General features: G+C 51.3%; 7 protein-coding genes across 7 annotated transcripts; 3 read left to right on the top strand and 4 right to left on the bottom strand.

The window, feature by feature from the left end:
* Nucleotides 1-887: 887 nt before the first annotated feature.
* J7T55_012788 (uncharacterized protein) lies at nucleotides 888-1989 on the bottom strand (the record flags this gene model as incomplete). Its single annotated transcript, XM_053145452.1, has 3 exons — nucleotides 888-1699; nucleotides 1757-1770; nucleotides 1823-1989. 3 exons carry the CDS (start codon nucleotides 1987-1989, stop codon nucleotides 888-890), a joined length of 993 nt encoding a protein of 330 aa, XP_052992178.1.
* Nucleotides 1990-3216: 1227 nt separating this feature from the next.
* Nucleotides 3217-4429, top strand: J7T55_012787 (nuclease s1; the record flags this gene model as incomplete). The annotated part of the gene is made up of 6 exons (XM_053145451.1): nucleotides 3217-3570; nucleotides 3645-3701; nucleotides 3768-3779; nucleotides 3840-4054; nucleotides 4129-4329; nucleotides 4390-4429. The coding sequence occupies 6 exons, from the start codon at nucleotides 3217-3219 to the stop codon at nucleotides 4427-4429; spliced, it is 879 nt and encodes a 292-aa protein (XP_052992177.1).
* Nucleotides 4430-4891: 462 nt separating this feature from the next.
* On the bottom strand, nucleotides 4892-6197 carry J7T55_012786 (exopolyphosphatase-like protein; the record flags this gene model as incomplete). The annotated part of the gene is made up of 2 exons (XM_053145448.1): nucleotides 4892-6003; nucleotides 6083-6197. 2 exons carry the CDS (start codon nucleotides 6195-6197, stop codon nucleotides 4892-4894), a joined length of 1227 nt encoding a protein of 408 aa, XP_052992176.1.
* Nucleotides 6198-7480: 1283 nt separating this feature from the next.
* On the top strand, nucleotides 7481-8999 carry J7T55_012785 (uncharacterized protein; the record flags this gene model as incomplete). Its single annotated transcript, XM_053145447.1, has 2 exons — nucleotides 7481-8111; nucleotides 8161-8999. The coding sequence occupies 2 exons, from the start codon at nucleotides 7481-7483 to the stop codon at nucleotides 8997-8999; spliced, it is 1470 nt and encodes a 489-aa protein (XP_052992175.1).
* Nucleotides 9000-9400: 401 nt separating this feature from the next.
* J7T55_012784 (uncharacterized protein) lies at nucleotides 9401-11274 on the bottom strand (the record flags this gene model as incomplete). Its single annotated transcript, XM_053145446.1, has 6 exons — nucleotides 9401-9592; nucleotides 9658-9833; nucleotides 9907-10437; nucleotides 10540-10819; nucleotides 10883-10968; nucleotides 11049-11274. 6 exons carry the CDS (start codon nucleotides 11272-11274, stop codon nucleotides 9401-9403), a joined length of 1491 nt encoding a protein of 496 aa, XP_052992174.1.
* Nucleotides 11275-12980: 1706 nt separating this feature from the next.
* On the top strand, nucleotides 12981-14461 carry J7T55_012783 (uncharacterized protein; the record flags this gene model as incomplete). The annotated part of the gene is made up of 6 exons (XM_053145445.1): nucleotides 12981-13139; nucleotides 13197-13233; nucleotides 13336-13421; nucleotides 13500-13639; nucleotides 13713-13946; nucleotides 14026-14461. The coding sequence occupies 6 exons, from the start codon at nucleotides 12981-12983 to the stop codon at nucleotides 14459-14461; spliced, it is 1092 nt and encodes a 363-aa protein (XP_052992173.1).
* A 291-nt stretch (nucleotides 14462-14752) lies between these two features.
* On the bottom strand, nucleotides 14753-17443 carry J7T55_012782 (uncharacterized protein; the record flags this gene model as incomplete). The annotated part of the gene is made up of 4 exons (XM_053145444.1): nucleotides 14753-14824; nucleotides 14915-15028; nucleotides 15208-16631; nucleotides 16690-17443. 4 exons carry the CDS (start codon nucleotides 17441-17443, stop codon nucleotides 14753-14755), a joined length of 2364 nt encoding a protein of 787 aa, XP_052992172.1.
* Nucleotides 17444-18109: the final 666 nt, after the last annotated feature.

The raw sequence follows: 18109 nt of genomic DNA, 5'->3' as shown, positions 1-18109 counted from the left end.
AGGCATTACTGTGCGCGGTGGAACGGTTTCCTATTCAACCTACAGCACCGCTAAGAGGCAACACACCTAGATACGCGGTGTTAGAAAAGTTGATCCTCATGCTTGGTAGATCAGCTGATGTGTATAGAAATATTTCAACATTTGAGTTCTTTTTCATTTTGACTGCCATAACCTGCTTTCTCTCGCTCCAAGACTTGACTATCAGCGCCACTTCCTGTATCTCGGAGATTATAGCTCAAGGGCTCGTGGGAAGCGGCTTGGGTATTGAATTCCAGCTGAATGCATAGTCTATGTGTATCCTCGATAGTATGTCTTCTGTATAGAATGGATTAAACCTGAAGTTTGAAGGATCGATTTATAATTTAGATAATTGGTCTTCAACAAGTCACAAATGGGATGTCAGCTGCTGACCTGGGTATGAGCAAAAGATTATAGTGTGTCGGAGAATTTGTCTTATCTTTGGATTCTCTGTTTCTTTTCCTTGGTGCCCTGTCCTGTTGTTTCATTCCTGGCCTCGCTCGATTACGGAATCTAATAAATTAGTTTGAGATTGGAGGATAGCCATTTGGTAGTGGAGGAGCGAAGGTCTCAACACTTCCTATGGGTCTTTCGGGATGGAGAAAACATCATCTCATCGCCTGTACTCCGTTGATCATTATCAAATACGTACAGTAGGCCGCAAAGCCACTATCAATGAAAACTCAATCCGTCTCAAAGTCATCACTCTACAGCCTCACCAAGACATCCCAGCAAGTCGCCTCTGTTGGCATGCTGGTGTGTGAAAAGCATTCCAAATGTTGTAATATTTAATGTCGCTCATCCTCGTGAAATCAGATTTTGCGATGTCAGTAGCTGGCTCATGTAAATCTCACCCGCCCCCATAAAGCTTAATCAGTTCGGACATCTTCGAAGACCCAATGCCCTTTGACCGGCCTTCCACCCTTCAGTGAAGTCCTCGCGAAGCCATCCGCCGCCATAGCGAATAATGGCAGCCCGCATTGATCTTTACCATATGATTTGATGAGATCCTGAGCCCGATCCGTGAGGAGGTATTCGAGGAAGTCAAGAGTCTCACGCGACGCCGTCGGCGAACACACTGCATAACAGCTGTTCATTAAAAAATCGTTTTCTGATGTTGGCTCGAAGAAAACAGTCGTGTTCGAGATGGTACCTGTAGATACTTGGCGCAAAAGTGTCGACCGGTCTGTCAGAAGATACGCCCCAGCAGCATCTGCCTTCTTCAACGCTTCTGAAGGTGAGAGCAAGCTGGTTTGATACCACTGCCTATCCGAAATCCCGCCTCCATATTCCCATGGAAGTAAGTTGCATGTTGACCAGAGGCCCCGCTCCTTCCACATCGTTGCCGATGTGTCGGCTCGGCTGTGAAATAGACTCCTAGATTTCGCGACTCGTTGTAGGCCATCCGATAAGGAAATCGCATTTCTGACATTGGCCGGATCCTCCAGAGGCCCCGCAATACAAAAGTGGTCGTGAAATGCACATCCCTTGGTCACTGACCAGCCCTCAGCCTTCGCGAGCTCCTCCTGATCACGCTCGTACGTCAAGGCGATGTCAACATACCCATGCAGGAGGGCCAGCTGGCTGTTCCTAGAATGGTTGCAGATCCAGACAATAGATCTTTCTTCGGGAAGTGTACTGAGATAGTCATTGGCCAGAGCTCCTATCAGCCCAGTGGCGCCTATAAAATGTCAGATCCTGCTCCGCATTGGCTGGATACTATTTTGGCGGGACATACCTGCTCCTCCGTTCCTTCGGATAGTGGTGAGCATAAATGTGATATCCGAGGCACAGGGGTGCTTACCCTATGCGAATGAGAACTGGACCTCTCCCATATACTTCTGTCGGATCTTTGACCAATTCTCCATGAGAGATTATAGCAGATTGCCGAGAGGGCGACACCGCCCCGATGGGGTGGGTGTCGCCGGCGGAGGTCTTTTCTGCTGCACTTGAGTGTCGACTAGCGCTCATGTTTCCTTTCATAGCCTCCACAGATATTATGAAGGACGCTCTGGAGCGTTGAAGGTCGGACATACTTTGAGTCGGGCTTAAAAGCACACTCGTTCTCGGGTCATGAGGGGTCAAGCGGAGGATGTGGGGCCTTCCGCCTTTCTCCCTAGCTCATGCACCCTCGCATATTGTCTGACTCTTTCAACAGCTTCTGATAACTCCACAGTTGGTACAGTATCACTGGGTTGAAACTGAATTAAAATCGGGACCTCACATGGCTTTGAGATTCCCTGACTAAGATCGAGAATCACAAACGATATTCCAGCATCGACAAGAGTCTCGCGTATGGTCCAGCTCTGATGTTGTTTCTTACACATTTTACAATCGAGATTTTGGTTCTAAGTGTGACCTTTTATGTTTTGAGACATCCACCATCCTCAATTCTCTTTGTTCTTCACGGAAAATTCTCCGAGGTGCGCCTCACTCTATATCTAACACCTAGCTGCTTGAAACAAACGGGGTATGTTTTAGCAATACATGGCCCAGAATTCGGGAGAAACTGCTCAAATCAATATGTCCTTTCATTTGAGCTGGGCCTACAATATGTTGTGTTAGGAGCCGCGGTACCTCGTTCAAGGTAGATCAAATATTAATTCATGGAGGTCAATACTCGTGTCTAGCAAAAGATGCTAATAGGCAGAATAAGCTTCGACCTGCAACTGGTATTCAATAGTGCCTTTAAGTAGGAAAAATGGCAGAGTCAATACTACTATATCATGTCCTTTCTTTATCTTGATTCCCTCGGTGTGTTAAGACAGTTAGACCTGTCCCTGTCCCTGCCCCTGTCCCATGGCTTAGGTGCCGCTCACCTGCCGAATTGGGAGACTTTCTACCGTCAACGTGGGGGCCTGATTGGCCGGGCATTCAAGTCAAAATGCTTGTTCCTCCGCCGCGTTCGCTCATCGATCTATCTCAGATTTCTTTTGGGGCTTCCGGTTCGCTAGTTCTGACAAGCGGGACATTTGCGTCGGCCGAGCCAAACCAGGGACGGAAGGACGTCAGCGTGGGCTTCTGTCGAGCCGCGGTGGCATGGAGCCGTAGTGTCATGCGCCAGATTTGGTAGGAGATGGACCATGTATATATGTATTCAGGAGACCCAGGTGTTTCTTTCGATTCTCAGTACATAAGTGACCGTCAAAGTCTTCAACTGAAAGTTCTTCCCAAGTGCATACCTCCCTACGAGCCAAGATGATGCCCAGCACAGCTCACGTCTTGACTTTGGTCCTCGGCGCAGTTGGCTTCTTGCCCGCAGGCGCACAAGCATGGGGTGCTTTTGGCCATGAGACAGTCGCATACGTCGCGACCAACTTTGTGTCGGCCTCGACCAAGACGTACTTTCAATCGCTCCTGGGCGATACATCTGCGGACTACCTCGCGACGGTCTCCACCTGGGCCGACTCTTATCGGACCACGACGGCTGGCAAGTTCTCCGCGCCGTTCCACTACATCGATGCGCAGGACAACCCGCCCAGCTCTTGCGGCGTGGACTATGACCGGGACTGCGGAAGTGGAGGGTGTGTAGTCAGTGCAATCAACAACTACGTGAGTGCAGATTCATCCCCAAGAAGGAACGAGGTGATTTGTGCTGGATTCGACGCTGAATTGGTGAATGATAGACTTCTATCTTGCTTGACACAAGTGCGAGCAAGGCCAATAGACAGGTTGCAGCCAAGGTATGTACATATTCTGCAAGGCTGAGCATCTCGAATGGCGCTGAATGTCACTGACACTTGTGCTAGATGATCATCCATGTAAGACGCCCGAAGAGAAGATTAACTATACGTTCGTGAAAAACTGACTAGGCCGTTCAGTTTCTTGGTGACATTGGCCAGCCGCTACACTGTGAGAATCTCGATGTTGGCGGCAATGACATTGATGTTACCTATGATGGAGACAGCACAAACCTGCACGCTATCTGGGACACTCAGATCCCAGAGTCCATCGCTGGCAGCTCGTCTCTGAGCGGGGCCAAGACCTGGGCCAGCACACTCACAACAGGCAAGTTACCGATCAACCAGTTGATACTGTGAGGGGGACTAAACGCTCAGAGACTGACTTCACCAATGTGACAGCTATCCAATCCGGCACATACAAGTCCAGCGCAGCCAGCTGGGTGAGCGGTCTGAACATTAATGACGCGGTTACCAGCTCCTTGAAGTGGGCAACTGAGAGCAATGCTGCAGTATGTAGCACAGTTTTGGCCAAAGGAATCTCATACGTCGAGAGCAATGACCTAAGTGGCTCTTACACGACCACCGCGAGCCCTGTGGTGAAGTTGCAGATCGCGAAGCAGGGTTACAGGTGCGTGTCTAGAAATTCCCTCCGCAATCAGATTGAGCAAAGGCTAATACTCAAATGTAGACTGGCGAAATGGCTGGATGCGATTGTGGCGGCTGTCTGAGACTGTCCAGAACAGTGCGAGGTTTCAAATAGATCGACTGACAGGTTGGAAGGAATTTTGTCGTGTTACTTTCTGATTGTAGTGTGTTTGGAAGGACACAGCCCGCTTCGCAACTCAAAAAGTTTGGAGGCGTGCTGCCACGCATCAGTATAACCGTCCATATCGCTGAAAAACCTCATAGCCAATTCGAACTTGGCATTCGATGTCTCTCTCGATATCAGCCTCTAAGTGATAGAAAATAGACTTTCCCTCCGCAGTGATGATTCTTATTCGGCTAAGACCGTGCCTCTGCATTGGCTGCAGCTGATATTTGGCGGTCATCAAGGCTCAAGTAGGTAGCCGTCCGTTTAAGGCTTACAAAACTCAGGTCTGTGACATCTAGTCAGATCCACGTCTAGAACATGTACATCTCAAGGAAATCGTGGGTCTATTTTCCCAGCGCAAAAGGGTATCATTCAACAATCAGAGCTTCGCTGCTTCCGCCATGGCAGATCTCAACATCGGGGCCAACTGCTTCCGGCTGTTTCCGGTCTGGTGTTGAATCCAGCAGTACCGTTTCTCGTGCTGGCCATCTCCGCCGCTTAGATCGGAGTGGTGGAATGGCTCAAGCCCAAGGTTGTCCTTCTGCACCTCGACGAACTTCTCCACGGCCCTGACAGCTTTCTCATTGAAAGCCCATACAAGCAAGTTCCTCTTGAAGATACCATCGTCCTTGGCTGAGGAAGTCATTATGCTCCCAATGTCTAGTCCCTTTTCCCGCGCAAAGGTGCGGAACTCGTGCAGGAGTGTCTCCTTGTCTCCGATGTTCTCGAGCATATATTTGAAACCTTGAGGAATGCTGGACGTCCCCAGAACCAAGCCAGCCTCGGTCCAAGACTTGAAGTCCTTGCGAAAGTTGTCGCGGAAGGAAAACTGCGAGATGTCCTCCTTGAGCTTACTAAGCTTCTTGTAATACTTCTTCCTGTCGAAGTCCTCCTTAACATCTTTAATCTTACCCTCCAACATTTCAGCGACCTTGACATCCGTGGGTGTTGTCTTGGCCTTTGACTTGAGGTTGTTTGTGTCTATTATTATGGGAGCCAGCGCGACGCGAGCAAGGTGGGAATCCAGATCGCCGTCACCATCCTCGCGGCTGTTGGCCTTGGAGAGCGCGTCCCAGGCGTCCTGGCAGTGTTCTACCACAAGGCTCATGCAGCTACCCGTCTTCCGTAGCACACGCGGCTCATCGCCTGTGTCCTGGGCGACTGCACCCTCGTCCTCGTGGTGATCAACGCACCCGACCACCCGCGAGCCGAAGCGCTCTGCAAGCGTGCCGGTCAGGGCATTGTGGTCCACCAGCAGCCAGCGAGTATCTTGCGGCTCCAGGCCGTGGCTCTTCACCACCTCCTCGAGGTCTGATAGCGTGAGCAGATCCTCCGTCTTGACGCCAGCATAACTGAGGGCTTTGGCGAGCTCGGGCCGCAGCGGCAGATCTTCGCGGGGGATATTGGCCAGCGGGATATGCAATGTGTACTTGGGCTGAGCGTGGCTGCGGAGGTAGGCGAAGACGACGGCCGAGCAGAGGGAGTCGAGGTCTGGGAGGGGGCGTGGGCCAGGTCAGCAATGCTCACGGGTGGATGAGGGCAAGCATATGTTCAGGAGCTCAGGGCCTACCAGCAGATTCATTGCCAACGACAAACGTCAAAGGCGCCTGACGTTGGGCTGCCGGCGCTGTCAAGCTCTTCCGAGCAAGCGCCAGAAAGGCTCGCAGATTCCGAGGGGGAGGCATGGCCGTCGACGCTAGAGTGTTTGACACAATGGTGGGGTGAAGCTACAACGGCCCGCGGAGGGGTTTTGTTTATGAATGTTGACTTGAGAACATACGTCACTTCACGACTCATACTGAAGACCATTGGACCACTGATTTTGGACTCGGGCATCGCAGGCATTCCCTTGCATGTTATGTCTTGCACGAAGCATTTTAATGCCCGAGATACACCAGAGACTCCTATGTTAGAAACTGCTCCTTCAACTTCGACTGCTCAAAGACGTCCAGAGACCCATCAGAAACATCGATAATATCCACGACGACCGTGAGGGTTGAACCCTGGGACCTGCGCAAGCACTGCACGATGGCAATACACTCCCGCTCTAGAAGCGTTTATAGCAGCTGAGACCATACATAGCAGTCTGTCTACCCGTGATCAGGTGTCGATGATGCTGTCAAATCTGCCGCACATCCGGAACCAGTGGGAGCAGATTCTTCACTACTACTGTGCTCTACAACGCCATCTCATCGGACCCTCATCAATCTGCATGGAGATCCGGCACGCACCAACACCAAACGAAAAGATGTAGACTAGTGGGGCAAGCTTCCCAAGCTTATCTTTGACTAGGTTTTGCTGCCGAGGTGCTCTGCTCTCCTTGCCCGTCCCCACGACCACGGCTTGAGCAAAGATGGGGTCTCAAGGATCTGCAGACCACCGAATTGCTTTCGAAAACGGGGCATGCCGCTTCTCGTGGCTGGGTCTGCAACAAGGATTTCCGGGGAGGGGAAACAAGGGATTTATCTAAGCAGAGGTTTATCTAAGAAGTGACACAGGGAAACTTCAGGAAGAAAGAGCTCAACCCATCCCCCCTCTCGGAGATGCATGCAGAGCCGGCTGGGCACTACGCAGACCCACACATGCAGACGATGCAACCGAACAATACGTGCTGCATTGCTACCCACCACGGCCATGTATCAACGGCCATAGACCTCTAATCCGGCAGACCACACAGGTAGGTGGTCACCTTCACTCGCTTCTAGCCTGCTTCTTGACAGGTCTGGCCGGTGGATGGTATTCTCATTGGCGCCACTATCCTCCATCTGGGCAAGAGCAATCCAGCATTCCCGTTCATCGGAGATGCTTGTTTTCTTTACTTCCAGGCCTGCCAGGCCACACTCTTAACCCCTCCTCTTCCTCCTTCCCTTTTCCTCTTGTCACAGTTGTGCTCTTGTAGAACTCACTGAGTCACAATCTGACGCCTGCATTTGTTGAGCAATCTGTCCTGGGGCAACTTAAGAAAAACATGGCGATCAAGCCCATCATTGCCCTCCTCTCCCTGCTGCCGGGAGAGGCCCTGACTGAGACCGTCCTGGGGGCCTACATATTCCATCGCCACGGGGACAGGACGTCAAAGTCATGGCCGCCGACTTCTCTGACAGCTCTGGGTGCGGACCAGGTCTACGTCTCCGGCCAATGGTACCGTAATCGCTACATTGCGAGCAACAGCACACACACCATCTTGAACATTGCCTCAGACATCGCGTTACTATCACAGATGTCCATAACTGCTCCAGTGGACAACGTGCTTCAGTCATCGGCCGAGGTCTTCACCCAGGCCATCTATCCCCCGGCCGGCACAGCTGCAACCCAGACTCTCGCCAATGGAGAGGAGGTGCAGGCTCCTCTAAACGGATATCAGTACATTCCCGTCAATATTGTCAGCTCTGCTGCTAGCAGCTCCGGCGCTGAGGATAACCCGTGGCTCCAGGGTAGCTCGGGATGTGCAAAGGCTGTCGTCAGCAGCAACGACTATTTCCAGAGTTCGGAGTACCTCGAGCTCCTGAACAGCACCCGTCAATTCTACCAGGATTTGCTTCCCGTGTACAACACAACATTTGACTCTTCCGAGGCAACTTTCAAGAACGCCTACGCAAGTATGTATGCCTTGTTGGAGCCTCCTTAACCAGTTGCTGACAATTGCAGTTTTTGACTATGTCCACGTCTCGCAAATCCACAACGCGAGCATTCCCTCCGATGGTCTGCTCACGAACGACACCGTGGTCCAGCTGCAGACTCTGGCTAATGCTCACGAGTTGGGCCTTGCTTTCAACCAATCCGAGCCTGTCCGGGCTATTGCCGGCTCAGTCCTCGCCGCTCAAATTATAGACGCCCTCAACGACACAATAGAGTCCTCTCTGAAGAAGAAGTCAGCAGAGCGCTTTAACGTGCAGTTCGGCGCTTACGCAACGTTCATGTCCTTCTTCGGGCTGTCAAATCTCACCTCTGTGAATGAAGATTTCAAAGGGATCGTCGACTACGCCAGCTCCATGACGTTCGAGTTGGTCACAAATGCCACCGTCAATGGAACCGACGCCCCTACCACTGTGAGCCCGGATGACGTCTCCGTGCGCTTCCTCTTTTCGAATGGATCTGCTTCGGACTCGGCCCCAGCCCAGGAGTACCCGCTTTTCGGGCAAACCGAGACGACAATTCCTTGGAGTGACTTTGTCACGAACATGCAGAAGTTCTCCATCGGAGACACTCCATCTTGGTGCACAGCCTGTGGAAACAGCACTGGGGTCTGTGCTTCATCGTCATCATCTTCTGGATCTGGCTCCGCTTCGGCATCTGGATCGTCTTCCGGCTCAGGTTCCGGTCTCAGTGCAGGTGCCGCAGCCGCTGTTGGAGTTTGCTCATTGCTCGGGCTCGTCCTGCTCCTGATACTGGGAGCAGCACTCGCAGGTTTCAGAGTCGTGAAGAAGGGCAAGCGAGCTGTGCAAGAGCCCACTGCATCAGCGGCCGAGGCCGGCACGAAAGCTTAGTTGGTACTTGTCCGTGACGGGTGTGGGATGAATCTGAGTGAGCAGCCACGGCTGTGGCTTGTAGATCCACACGCAAAGGCAGAATGCGATTTAGGCACTTTGAGGGATAGTACACCTCTGCTTAAAGTCAGGAAAATTACGGGTCATGACATTTCTCTGTCTTCCCTTTATACCTGAATCATCCAGTATAACCTACATAGTATATTTTCTGGATATAATACGATACCAAATACCATGGGCATGCCAGTAGCTCAGTCTTGAGGAGGTAAAACCAATATTCTTACAAGTGAGCAATTCGAACTCAGTTAGAGCTGTGTTGTACCCGTCGTATGTGCGCCCGAGCGGACATCAATTCATGTGTCTCGATCCCACCAAATTGAGTTTCTATGGACAAATGCATTCTAAGAGTCCACACATTTTTCTATGTATACAGGCCAATCATGTGGCACGCAGGTGAACCAAGCACCCCACGTCCACTCTGCCTTTGGATCAACCTGCCTGATGTTATAATCTCGCACGACAGTAGCAGCGATCTTGGATAGTTGAAGGCGAGCCGCATGCTGCCCTGGGCACGAAGCATAGCCGGCGCCCCACTGTTTCAAATGTCAGTCCACCGTCGATTTGCGCATGCCCGCGGAGATGAAATCTGCAAGCTTACCGGAATGAAGCACTTCTCCTTCTCCGCGGCGTCCGGCCGCAGCCACCGGTCTGGGTTGAACTCCCGCGCATCCGGCCCCCATATCTCCTTGGAGGTGTGGATCACGGAAGGATTCACAGTCAGAGTCACGCCTTGAGGGAAGTGGGTGCCGCCGATTGTGACGCCTCCCTTTGGCGCTACTCGGGGTAAGCCCGCTACTTTTGCTCAGTTGCAGCCCCACAAGTAATGGTGACTAGATATTTCACGTACCTGATATCGGTGAGTGGACTCGCATGGCCTCTTTGATACTGGCCTGCAGGTATGGCAGTTGAGCGGCATCGTTGAAGGAGACGACCTCTCCTCCACAGCGGCCTTGCCTCTGAGCCTCGCGGATCTCGTCCCGCACGCGCTGCCACCCACTCGGAAGACGTAACAAGTGGTATACGAAGCTCTGCAGTCCAGCGGAGACGGTGTCAGAGCCCGCACCGACGTTGGCGGTGGCGAAAGACTCGAGGCAGCGCTGGTTAAACAGCCGGCTTTTGTCCTTCTTCGCCTTCTCGAGACCCTTGAACCAGTGACTGACGAGGTCGGGCCTGGCGTCAGGATTCTTCTGTCGCTCCTTCAGGGCTTTCATCGTCGTGTCGAACAGGTGGCCCATAGGCAAAACGCCAAGCCAGGTGACGAATGGGTTTGCGAATATAACATGGAGCCATTGTAGGTATCCGACGAATGAAATGTACATTTCTAATCCTGTGTTCATGGCGATGGAGTTGTTGAGATCCTTTCCCTGGTCAATGAAGCCTGTTTGACACACCGTCAGTCTAATCGATATTCGGACGGTACCGACATGCTCATAAACATTTTGATCCATTCGAGGCACATCCTTATCACACTCGTACTTACCAAAGGGCTTGGAAAAGACAATGTCACCGGTAATATCGAAGGAGACATAAGTGAAAAATTTGTCCAAATCCATGGGCTTCTTTTCTTCAGCAAACTTATCCATCCAGCCGATGAGCTTTGAGATATTTGTATCCATCGCTGGCTCAGACTTGCTGACATTGTGCTGCAGGTAGCCTGTCGAAAGGTACTTGGAGCATTCATTTTTGTCCTTCGGGTCCAATAGACTGAAAGGCGTGAAGAAACGATAATCTGGAAACGCAACGATCTTGTACCAGTCGCCCTATGCGGGGCCTCAGTGTCTGCATTTGCGCATTTATGGTTGACGCAGGATTGAACAGCTTACTTTTGGGAGAGTGGTCAAAAGTAAAGACTTGACAGCATCTGGATGTCTGACGCTGACTTCGTTGGGTGCCATCCGCACGAAGCACCCTGGCCGACAAACTTTAGGTCAGTCCAGACTGTCCAGAGATATGGAAACAAGTCCCATGCTGGATCTGAAGGGGCCACACCATGCTTGTCATGCTGCTCTATGAGCCTCAAATTCTGCTTCCCACTAGCAACCTGCTTGAGATGCCAAAGTCGTGTGATAGATGCCAAGAATGGCCCAGGAATTGAGTTGATTGGGGAGAAGAAGAGGCGTCGAAGAACAGTCAAGACGAGGACTGTAGCTCCTAACAGGACGGCTTGGCTCAGCAGCCCAGCATTGACCAGACCACGATCCCACGAGCTGTCCATGATCGAGCAGATCCTACCGGATAATTGGGCCCGTCAGAGGCTTTCTTCAGTACGGAAACGAAATAACACTCAGACGAAGTTGTTGCAATAGAATGAGAAATGAAAAGATCCAAATTGCCTGGTATATGCTCAGTATGAAGCCCATGGCGTGGTTGGATACACGCGTACCCCTCAAGTCCCACGACAGAAAGATATGTGGCTGCATATCTGGGCCCATTAAACCACAAGGCCCTGATCCTTTGGGTCCTAGGTCACGGTGACAGGGCAAATTTCGGCCACTCATGTTTGAGGTATTCAAGCATTATGCATTCACTTGGCGCACTAGAGTCCCAGAAACTACCAACTGCAGGAAAGCCATGTATCAGAGAATCTACATAGGCAAAGATTAGCAGGGTAGATTCAGAAGAGCCATCCCATTTGGTATGAGTATCTGAAATATCATAATATTCCTTCAACAGTCCCATTTGTCCCTTGTCAACAACCACCCCCCCCCCCCCCGCCCTCAGGGGGCCTGTACCGAGAGTGGATAGTTCGCATTGTCCATTGTGCTGTACCACGTAGCAGCGAGCTTCGACCCTACCTGCAGGCGCGGCCAACGTAGGTATGCCCTGAGTTCCACTGTTGAACAAGGAGTGAATACTCCGCTGGCGACGCTGTCACATTCTTTGAGGGAGGCTAGCTAGTCATCTATACCTCTAGAACTAGGCTTGTCTCGTGTTTGTCCAAGCCAAGAGGACTGTGGCTTGCCGCTGTCGGAGATGGTCCCCGTCCCGGTGAGACTTCTGGCAAACCATTGCTCGGTTCCGGACTTCTATCACCGGGCAATGATCACCGCGAGAACTCCACAATTTCTGCAGCCAGGTGCGCTGGTCACACTCGCGGGAATACGCAGGGTTGTCCCGCGTATTTCCCCTGACAGACAGAGGGATATCATCAAAACTATTAGGCCTCCTCGTGAATGACAGGGCAACTTTCCCTTCTGAGTGCTACTAAATGTCCATCTGTAAAGCAATTTGTAGGTCACGATGTAGGACTTCTACTCAGAGTGTAAAGTGGAGTGAGTATTACTAGTCAGCCTGCAGTAAACGTTGCTAGTTTCGGGTCAGATCACAGTAAATGCCATTGTCGATTGTCGATTTTGAGGAAGGGGATGATCTCGCAGAAAGATTTTGTGACAGTTCCATGCCCAGTGAGTGATTACAAGCTCTTGCAGATGTTTTGAGCGGTCAGGGTCTTCAAGCCTGCTGGTTACGATCATCCACCGGTGAATGCAATTCCCTTGTCAAGTATGCAACAAGCCTATGGACGAGCAATCCTTCGGGGTCAATATCAGAATGAACCTCAATATTTGGCCTGACGTCCCCGAAATACAGGTCATATTATACAGCCTTGATCCCTTCACACAATCAGGGATGATACTTATGGCTGTTCTGGGACCCCGGTACCAGTTCAACGGCGCGGACAATGAGATTTTGTGCTTTGGTTCCTCTCTACAAGAGCTGAGATAAATGAAGGTTGTCTCCCATCGTTTCATCCTGGCGAAGGGTTCAACTCCTTGAATAAAGATTTGAACCGCTATTTCCGCATTATTACTGACCCCAAGTTACTCTCTAATCTCGTTCTCAGCCTCTCACTACCAAGCAGCTTCTCATTGCTCCTGATGTAGATGCCGTACTTGCTAGTCATTCAATTTCAACCTGCCTAACATGATATTCCCAGTAGAGCGGCCTGACCAGAGGGCTCTGATCTCATGCGCGGTCATTTTCAGTATCCTTCCCACCATCGCAGTCGGGCTGCGGCTCTTGGCCAAACGTATGTCCAACAGGAAGAGGGACTTGAGTGATTATCTCATGATTGCTGCTTGCGTGAGTTTCTGACCCTCCTACCATCAACCCCATCTGAATTAACTTTTTCTCCCGCAGATCAATGTCGTTGCTTATCAGGCCCTCAACATTTCCAGTAAGTCTGACACGCCTCACTCAATTTTGCAACTGAGTAGATGGCGGTGCAATGCATGTTCTAATATGTTGAAAGCATGCTAAAGTTGTTTGGGGCTATCAGGTGTTCTTGCCGCAGGAGGCGGTTATCACGTGGCAGAGTTGCAGGATCGGTTCCATTTTGAGTCAGGTCCGAAAGTATTCTTGCAGGTAAGGTTGACACAATTAGAACCAGACTTAATTTCAAGTTCTCTGAGGACATCCTCTGACATGAAATATTGCCTACAGATGATACTTGCCCAACAGATAGTCTGGGCCACAAGTCTTACATTGTCCAAAACGTCAATACTCACTCTTTACTCGAAGATATTCACCGTCAGCTATTTTATTGTAGCAGCTCAAATTACCGCAGTCGTGATTTTTCTTTGGTGAGTAATAGTTCGTCGACTTTCTCTCAGTTGCCAAAGTTCTCGTCTAATTTGACTGTTTTGCCTCATGTAGGATGTTAGTGGTCATCTTGGGATCGTTTCTCATCTGCCAGCCTCTGGCATATAATTGGGATCAGACAATCGATGGACACTGCGGCAGCTCTATCACATTGTGGATGTGCCATGGGGTCCTCAATATTGTGACGGACCTCATTGTCCTGCTGCTCCCTATGCCATACATTTACAGCCTCGAGCTGGCGCTGTACAAGAAGTTGGTGTTGATGTTCACGTTTAGCTTGGGACTATTGTGAGTATCTCATATTTGTATTTCATCTTTTGCCTTTCTTTTGTATGCTGGATTCGTGGCTAATCAGATATCCCCACAGTGTTGCCATCATCAGCGCTATCCGCCTATATTCCATCCTGCACGTAGACATGACCGACGTTACCTATACAATTTTGATGCCTATTTTGTGGAGCGCCCTGGAGCCATGCTTAGCCATCACGCTCGCATGTATCCCTCTTCTTCGTCCGCTGCTAGGAGGAAGGTACACACCAACAGGAACGGCCAAGTTGGGACCACCAACCATGAAATCTCGAAACGTCACTCAGAAACAGAAGCGACGCTTCAGTCGTTTGGAACACGAGGACGAGCATTGCATCACAGGGCTGGCTGACGACGGATCGCAGCTGAGACCCGAGTCTATCCGCTATGCTGTCATTAGTCGTCACAGCACAATCGACACGAAAACGGACTCTGACATTGAGTTGGGCGCCATTTCTATCAAAAGGGACTGGAGAGTAGAGAAGACCGAGAGTTGATTTCCAGGTGATTGACCGAAACACGGGACATATTTGTCGGTCCTGCCTTGGCCGGGGCCTATTGTCCAATATGAACTCGAGACTATGGGTTGTATGAGCATTAGGTCTGTAGGAAATGTCAACGTGAGTAGGAATTGCTACAATCAAAGGAGCAATCGTAAATAAACCTGTGCGTTCGTAAAATAGTGACATTGTACCGTTATCATTTACCCATGTATATATCTTTTGTGTACGCGCTCAGCCGCGGACAGTACATAATTCGTCCGGGTATCAATCAATGCCGTAACCTGACTACTGGCGCAGCTCCTGTAACTCCAAGTGAAGAAATATGATCTCTTCGACTCCAACGCCGTGGCTGCCGTCCTGTATACATGAACACGTGTTGTGCGTCCCAAACGCTTTGAGTAGAGAAGTTACTGAAATCACTGCCAACACACCCCGTTCCAAACGTACACTGTACTGCAAGCTTCGTAGCCTTGAACCCAACAAAAGCGCGGTGTTGAATTGTGAAGAGAGGCTGAGCCGAGCTGCTCGGTTCCAAATAAACATCGCTTCTGCCAAGATGCCCTTTGTTAATTGGTGTAGCATCGTTATCCCATAGGGTGAGCATCGCGCGTGGCTACCTGTCATGAAAAAATCCGATAGGCTACCAGCCAACCACACGTCGCTCTCAAGGACCATGCAATCTATCGAGAATTGGATTGCCCAGTCGTGTTTCAAGTAATCAGATCGCCCGCAACACCCACAAGTAAAGCCTGAAGTGCGACGCTGACTGCCCAGAAGCCGACCTTTTTGAGTCTCTTCACACGTGAGTGCTGGTCTTCGACGTCACGGGCGAACGCGGTGTACACTTCCGCGGACATATCGTCCATAAGACCACAGTCGAATATCGTCCAAGACCCGTCGAAGTCAGGATGACGCTTCACAATGCGACAGTTGATCGGGATATATGTGTGCTTGGCGTTGATGTAGGCCACGATGGGGCGAACCAAATTCTGGTTGACGTAGGAGATGTCCGGGGTGGCATGGAACATTGGCACCGAGGCCCGAACGTCGTTGAGGTGGATGCGAAGATCCATGACCAGATAACGGGGCACCTCCTCCTGTTGAGCTGGATCCGACGACGTCTCTGTATTTGATGCATTGGTCCATGATTCATCTCGGTGGTATTCGGTACTCTCTGAGAGATGGCCCTTCGTTGGGCTACTTGCTTCGTTGTTGATGTTATAAAAGCTGGCATTTGTTCCGATATCTTTGTCCAGAATTCTCAGGTACCGATTGCTGGTCACCGCATCCTCCATTCTGTCGTAGAAGTCGCTCATGACCTTGCCAATGCTGTCGTCGGGATCCGCTGGAAACATGACGTCTGCCACTATGTCGACATTTCCTTCATAAATCCATCCGAAAGTGCCTTTAACGCCGCGATTCAGATGGTCAATCCTGAGCCCGTCAATGCGGAGCCGGCTGAATTTCTTCCAAGCACTCGGTTCCCCAAGGTTGTCAGCGGCGTATTTCTCCTCACCAGCAGCGGCGCCGTGGATCTGCTTTGGATGTATCGTGAATAATGATCCGTCAAAAGACCCCGACATGTGGGAGGCGGAGAGAAAGTCGTAGAAAAGCCATTGCTTTCGTAGCTGAGGTAGCTCGCAGCTGTATATGCTCACGGAAAATGGCCGAAAGCCACCGGGTTGATGAACCGTGACCAGTAAATCTTCCAGTTTGAAGTGTTCAATCTCGAAATCCCCCGGCTGGCTGATGTGGCGATAGGACAGAGGATCTCTTTGCTCCCCTGACCAGAAAACAGATGTGCGGTCGACAACGCCGCGGACCCCCTTCACCTCGACATCCCGGAGAGGACCCTTGCTGTTCCACCATTTGGCGAAAGACAGCGTGACGTTCACCTCACTAATCGTCACGTCAAACTGGGTGTAGTTCCCATCATCATCATTGGCCTGCGAGTCTGGGTGAGGAGCTGCCGCTGCCGCTGCCGCTGCATCGGTAGGAGATCCTTTCGAGACAGACGACTTGATCTGGCCAGGACGACGGGACACGAAAACGTTCCGGAAGGTGATGACACCATCTCTCCATTTTGGCACAATGGCTGATTCGAAGACGACGGTTACTCCGGCTGCTTGGGTTAGGTAGTCACCAACCCATCGAGCGAGTGTTTCTTTTGGCAATTGTCAGCGTCTGTGGTAGAGAAGGGCTCAAGCGTAAGTAGGACTGACCTTGCGCGACGACGGTGTTCACCAAGAGAATGAGGAGCGAGCAGAACGTAGTTGTTCCCACGAGGATCCAGACAAAGTGCCCGAATAATATCCAGGACACAAAAGCACCCCACTCATCGGCATTGAAAGGTCTTGCACTTCGTATAGAGAACCATTTGAAGCGAACCTTGAGCCTCTGCCAGAATCCGGTTGCCGCAGACAGAAGCTCTTCTTTGGTAGGTCGATGAGGCATCTTGGGCAGATGCGGAAGATGCAAGTATTTCGAGACTGAATCTGTGAGGCTGTCATGCCCTTCTTCGACCTTCTTCCCTGCGGCCTCGTGGCCCTTTCCCTGTGTCGTTGCATGTTGTGGGCTCTGCTTTGTACCAGTCGCCTTCTCTCCATCCCCTGCCTGTGAGCTCTTGTTCCGCCGCCCTTGTACCTGGCCGGCCGAGCCATATGTATGAATGCTTCTTGCCCATGCCTGCCTTGCCATTCGAATGACTGCAGTATTGCTGGAACTAGTCCCCGTCATGGATTCGGATGCGGTTGCGCAACTGGCAAGCATGTTCTGCGTTGGCTGCGGGCCATCGAGAGCGAGCAGGAGGAGCCCGCCGGAGCAGTTCCGTCGCACATTATGCTGAGATAGCGATCGGGTCTGCGTCGGGAATGGCGAGAAATTGAAGGCGGACGGCCTCTGGGCCGCTCTTGGAGTGAAGCTTCGGGCGATGCTTTCCCAGACGATGCGCCCGAACCTTGTCGAGCTGCTAGACATTCTTTTGGTAGTACCAGCCGTTCATGGTGAAGCGAGTGTAGAATCCCTCCAAGTGGTCCTGGTCGAGGTTGCTGGCTGGGCGAGTGGTGTGTCGTCTGGTCGAGGAGATGGCAGTGATGTGTGCAGCACTGACGTCGGTCTGATGGTGGTTGGGAGTGTGCCGCTAGCGACTGCTACCATTTACTACGGTACTGCCTAGGCACCTAGTGCAGATAGTCTACCCGTTGGCAAAATGGCTTGTTCTTCTCTGGATGGTGTTGGGATTGCGCCTAGTTGTTTGCGCCAGTTGTGTCTTGTTGCAGAGGGTTGTCACGCTTTTTTCATGGCCGTACTCTTTCGGTCGGTCCAATGTGGGTGGGTTGTCACCGGATTTTTCGACGGCAAAGTGGTGTGTCGCGACTGCGCCTGCACGCAGAAACAGGTCGCGCTCTTCAGATAGAAAGGAAAACTCTCAGCATGTCAACAGCCTGTGAGTCACCAAATGAGGAATTATGCTGCCGCGACAGCTTGAGGAGTCGTCTCGTGTGATTGGTATACGTCTATTGTTCTGCCGGAGAACCTTGAGGTCGGGAGGGAGCTCGCATGAAGAGAACTTCGGAGCGATGACGCGCTAATCAGCATGGATCCCCGGCTGCAACGGGAGCAGGGAATATTCGATATTCACAC

The sequence above is a fragment of the Diaporthe amygdali genome, assembly GCF_026229845.1.
Source record: "Diaporthe amygdali strain CAA958 chromosome Unknown NODE_20_length_815715_cov_65_842320, whole genome shotgun sequence".
NCBI classification, from domain to species: Eukaryota; Fungi; Ascomycota; class Sordariomycetes; order Diaporthales; family Diaporthaceae; genus Diaporthe; species Diaporthe amygdali.
This window is presented reverse-complemented; position numbering and strand designations above follow the sequence as displayed.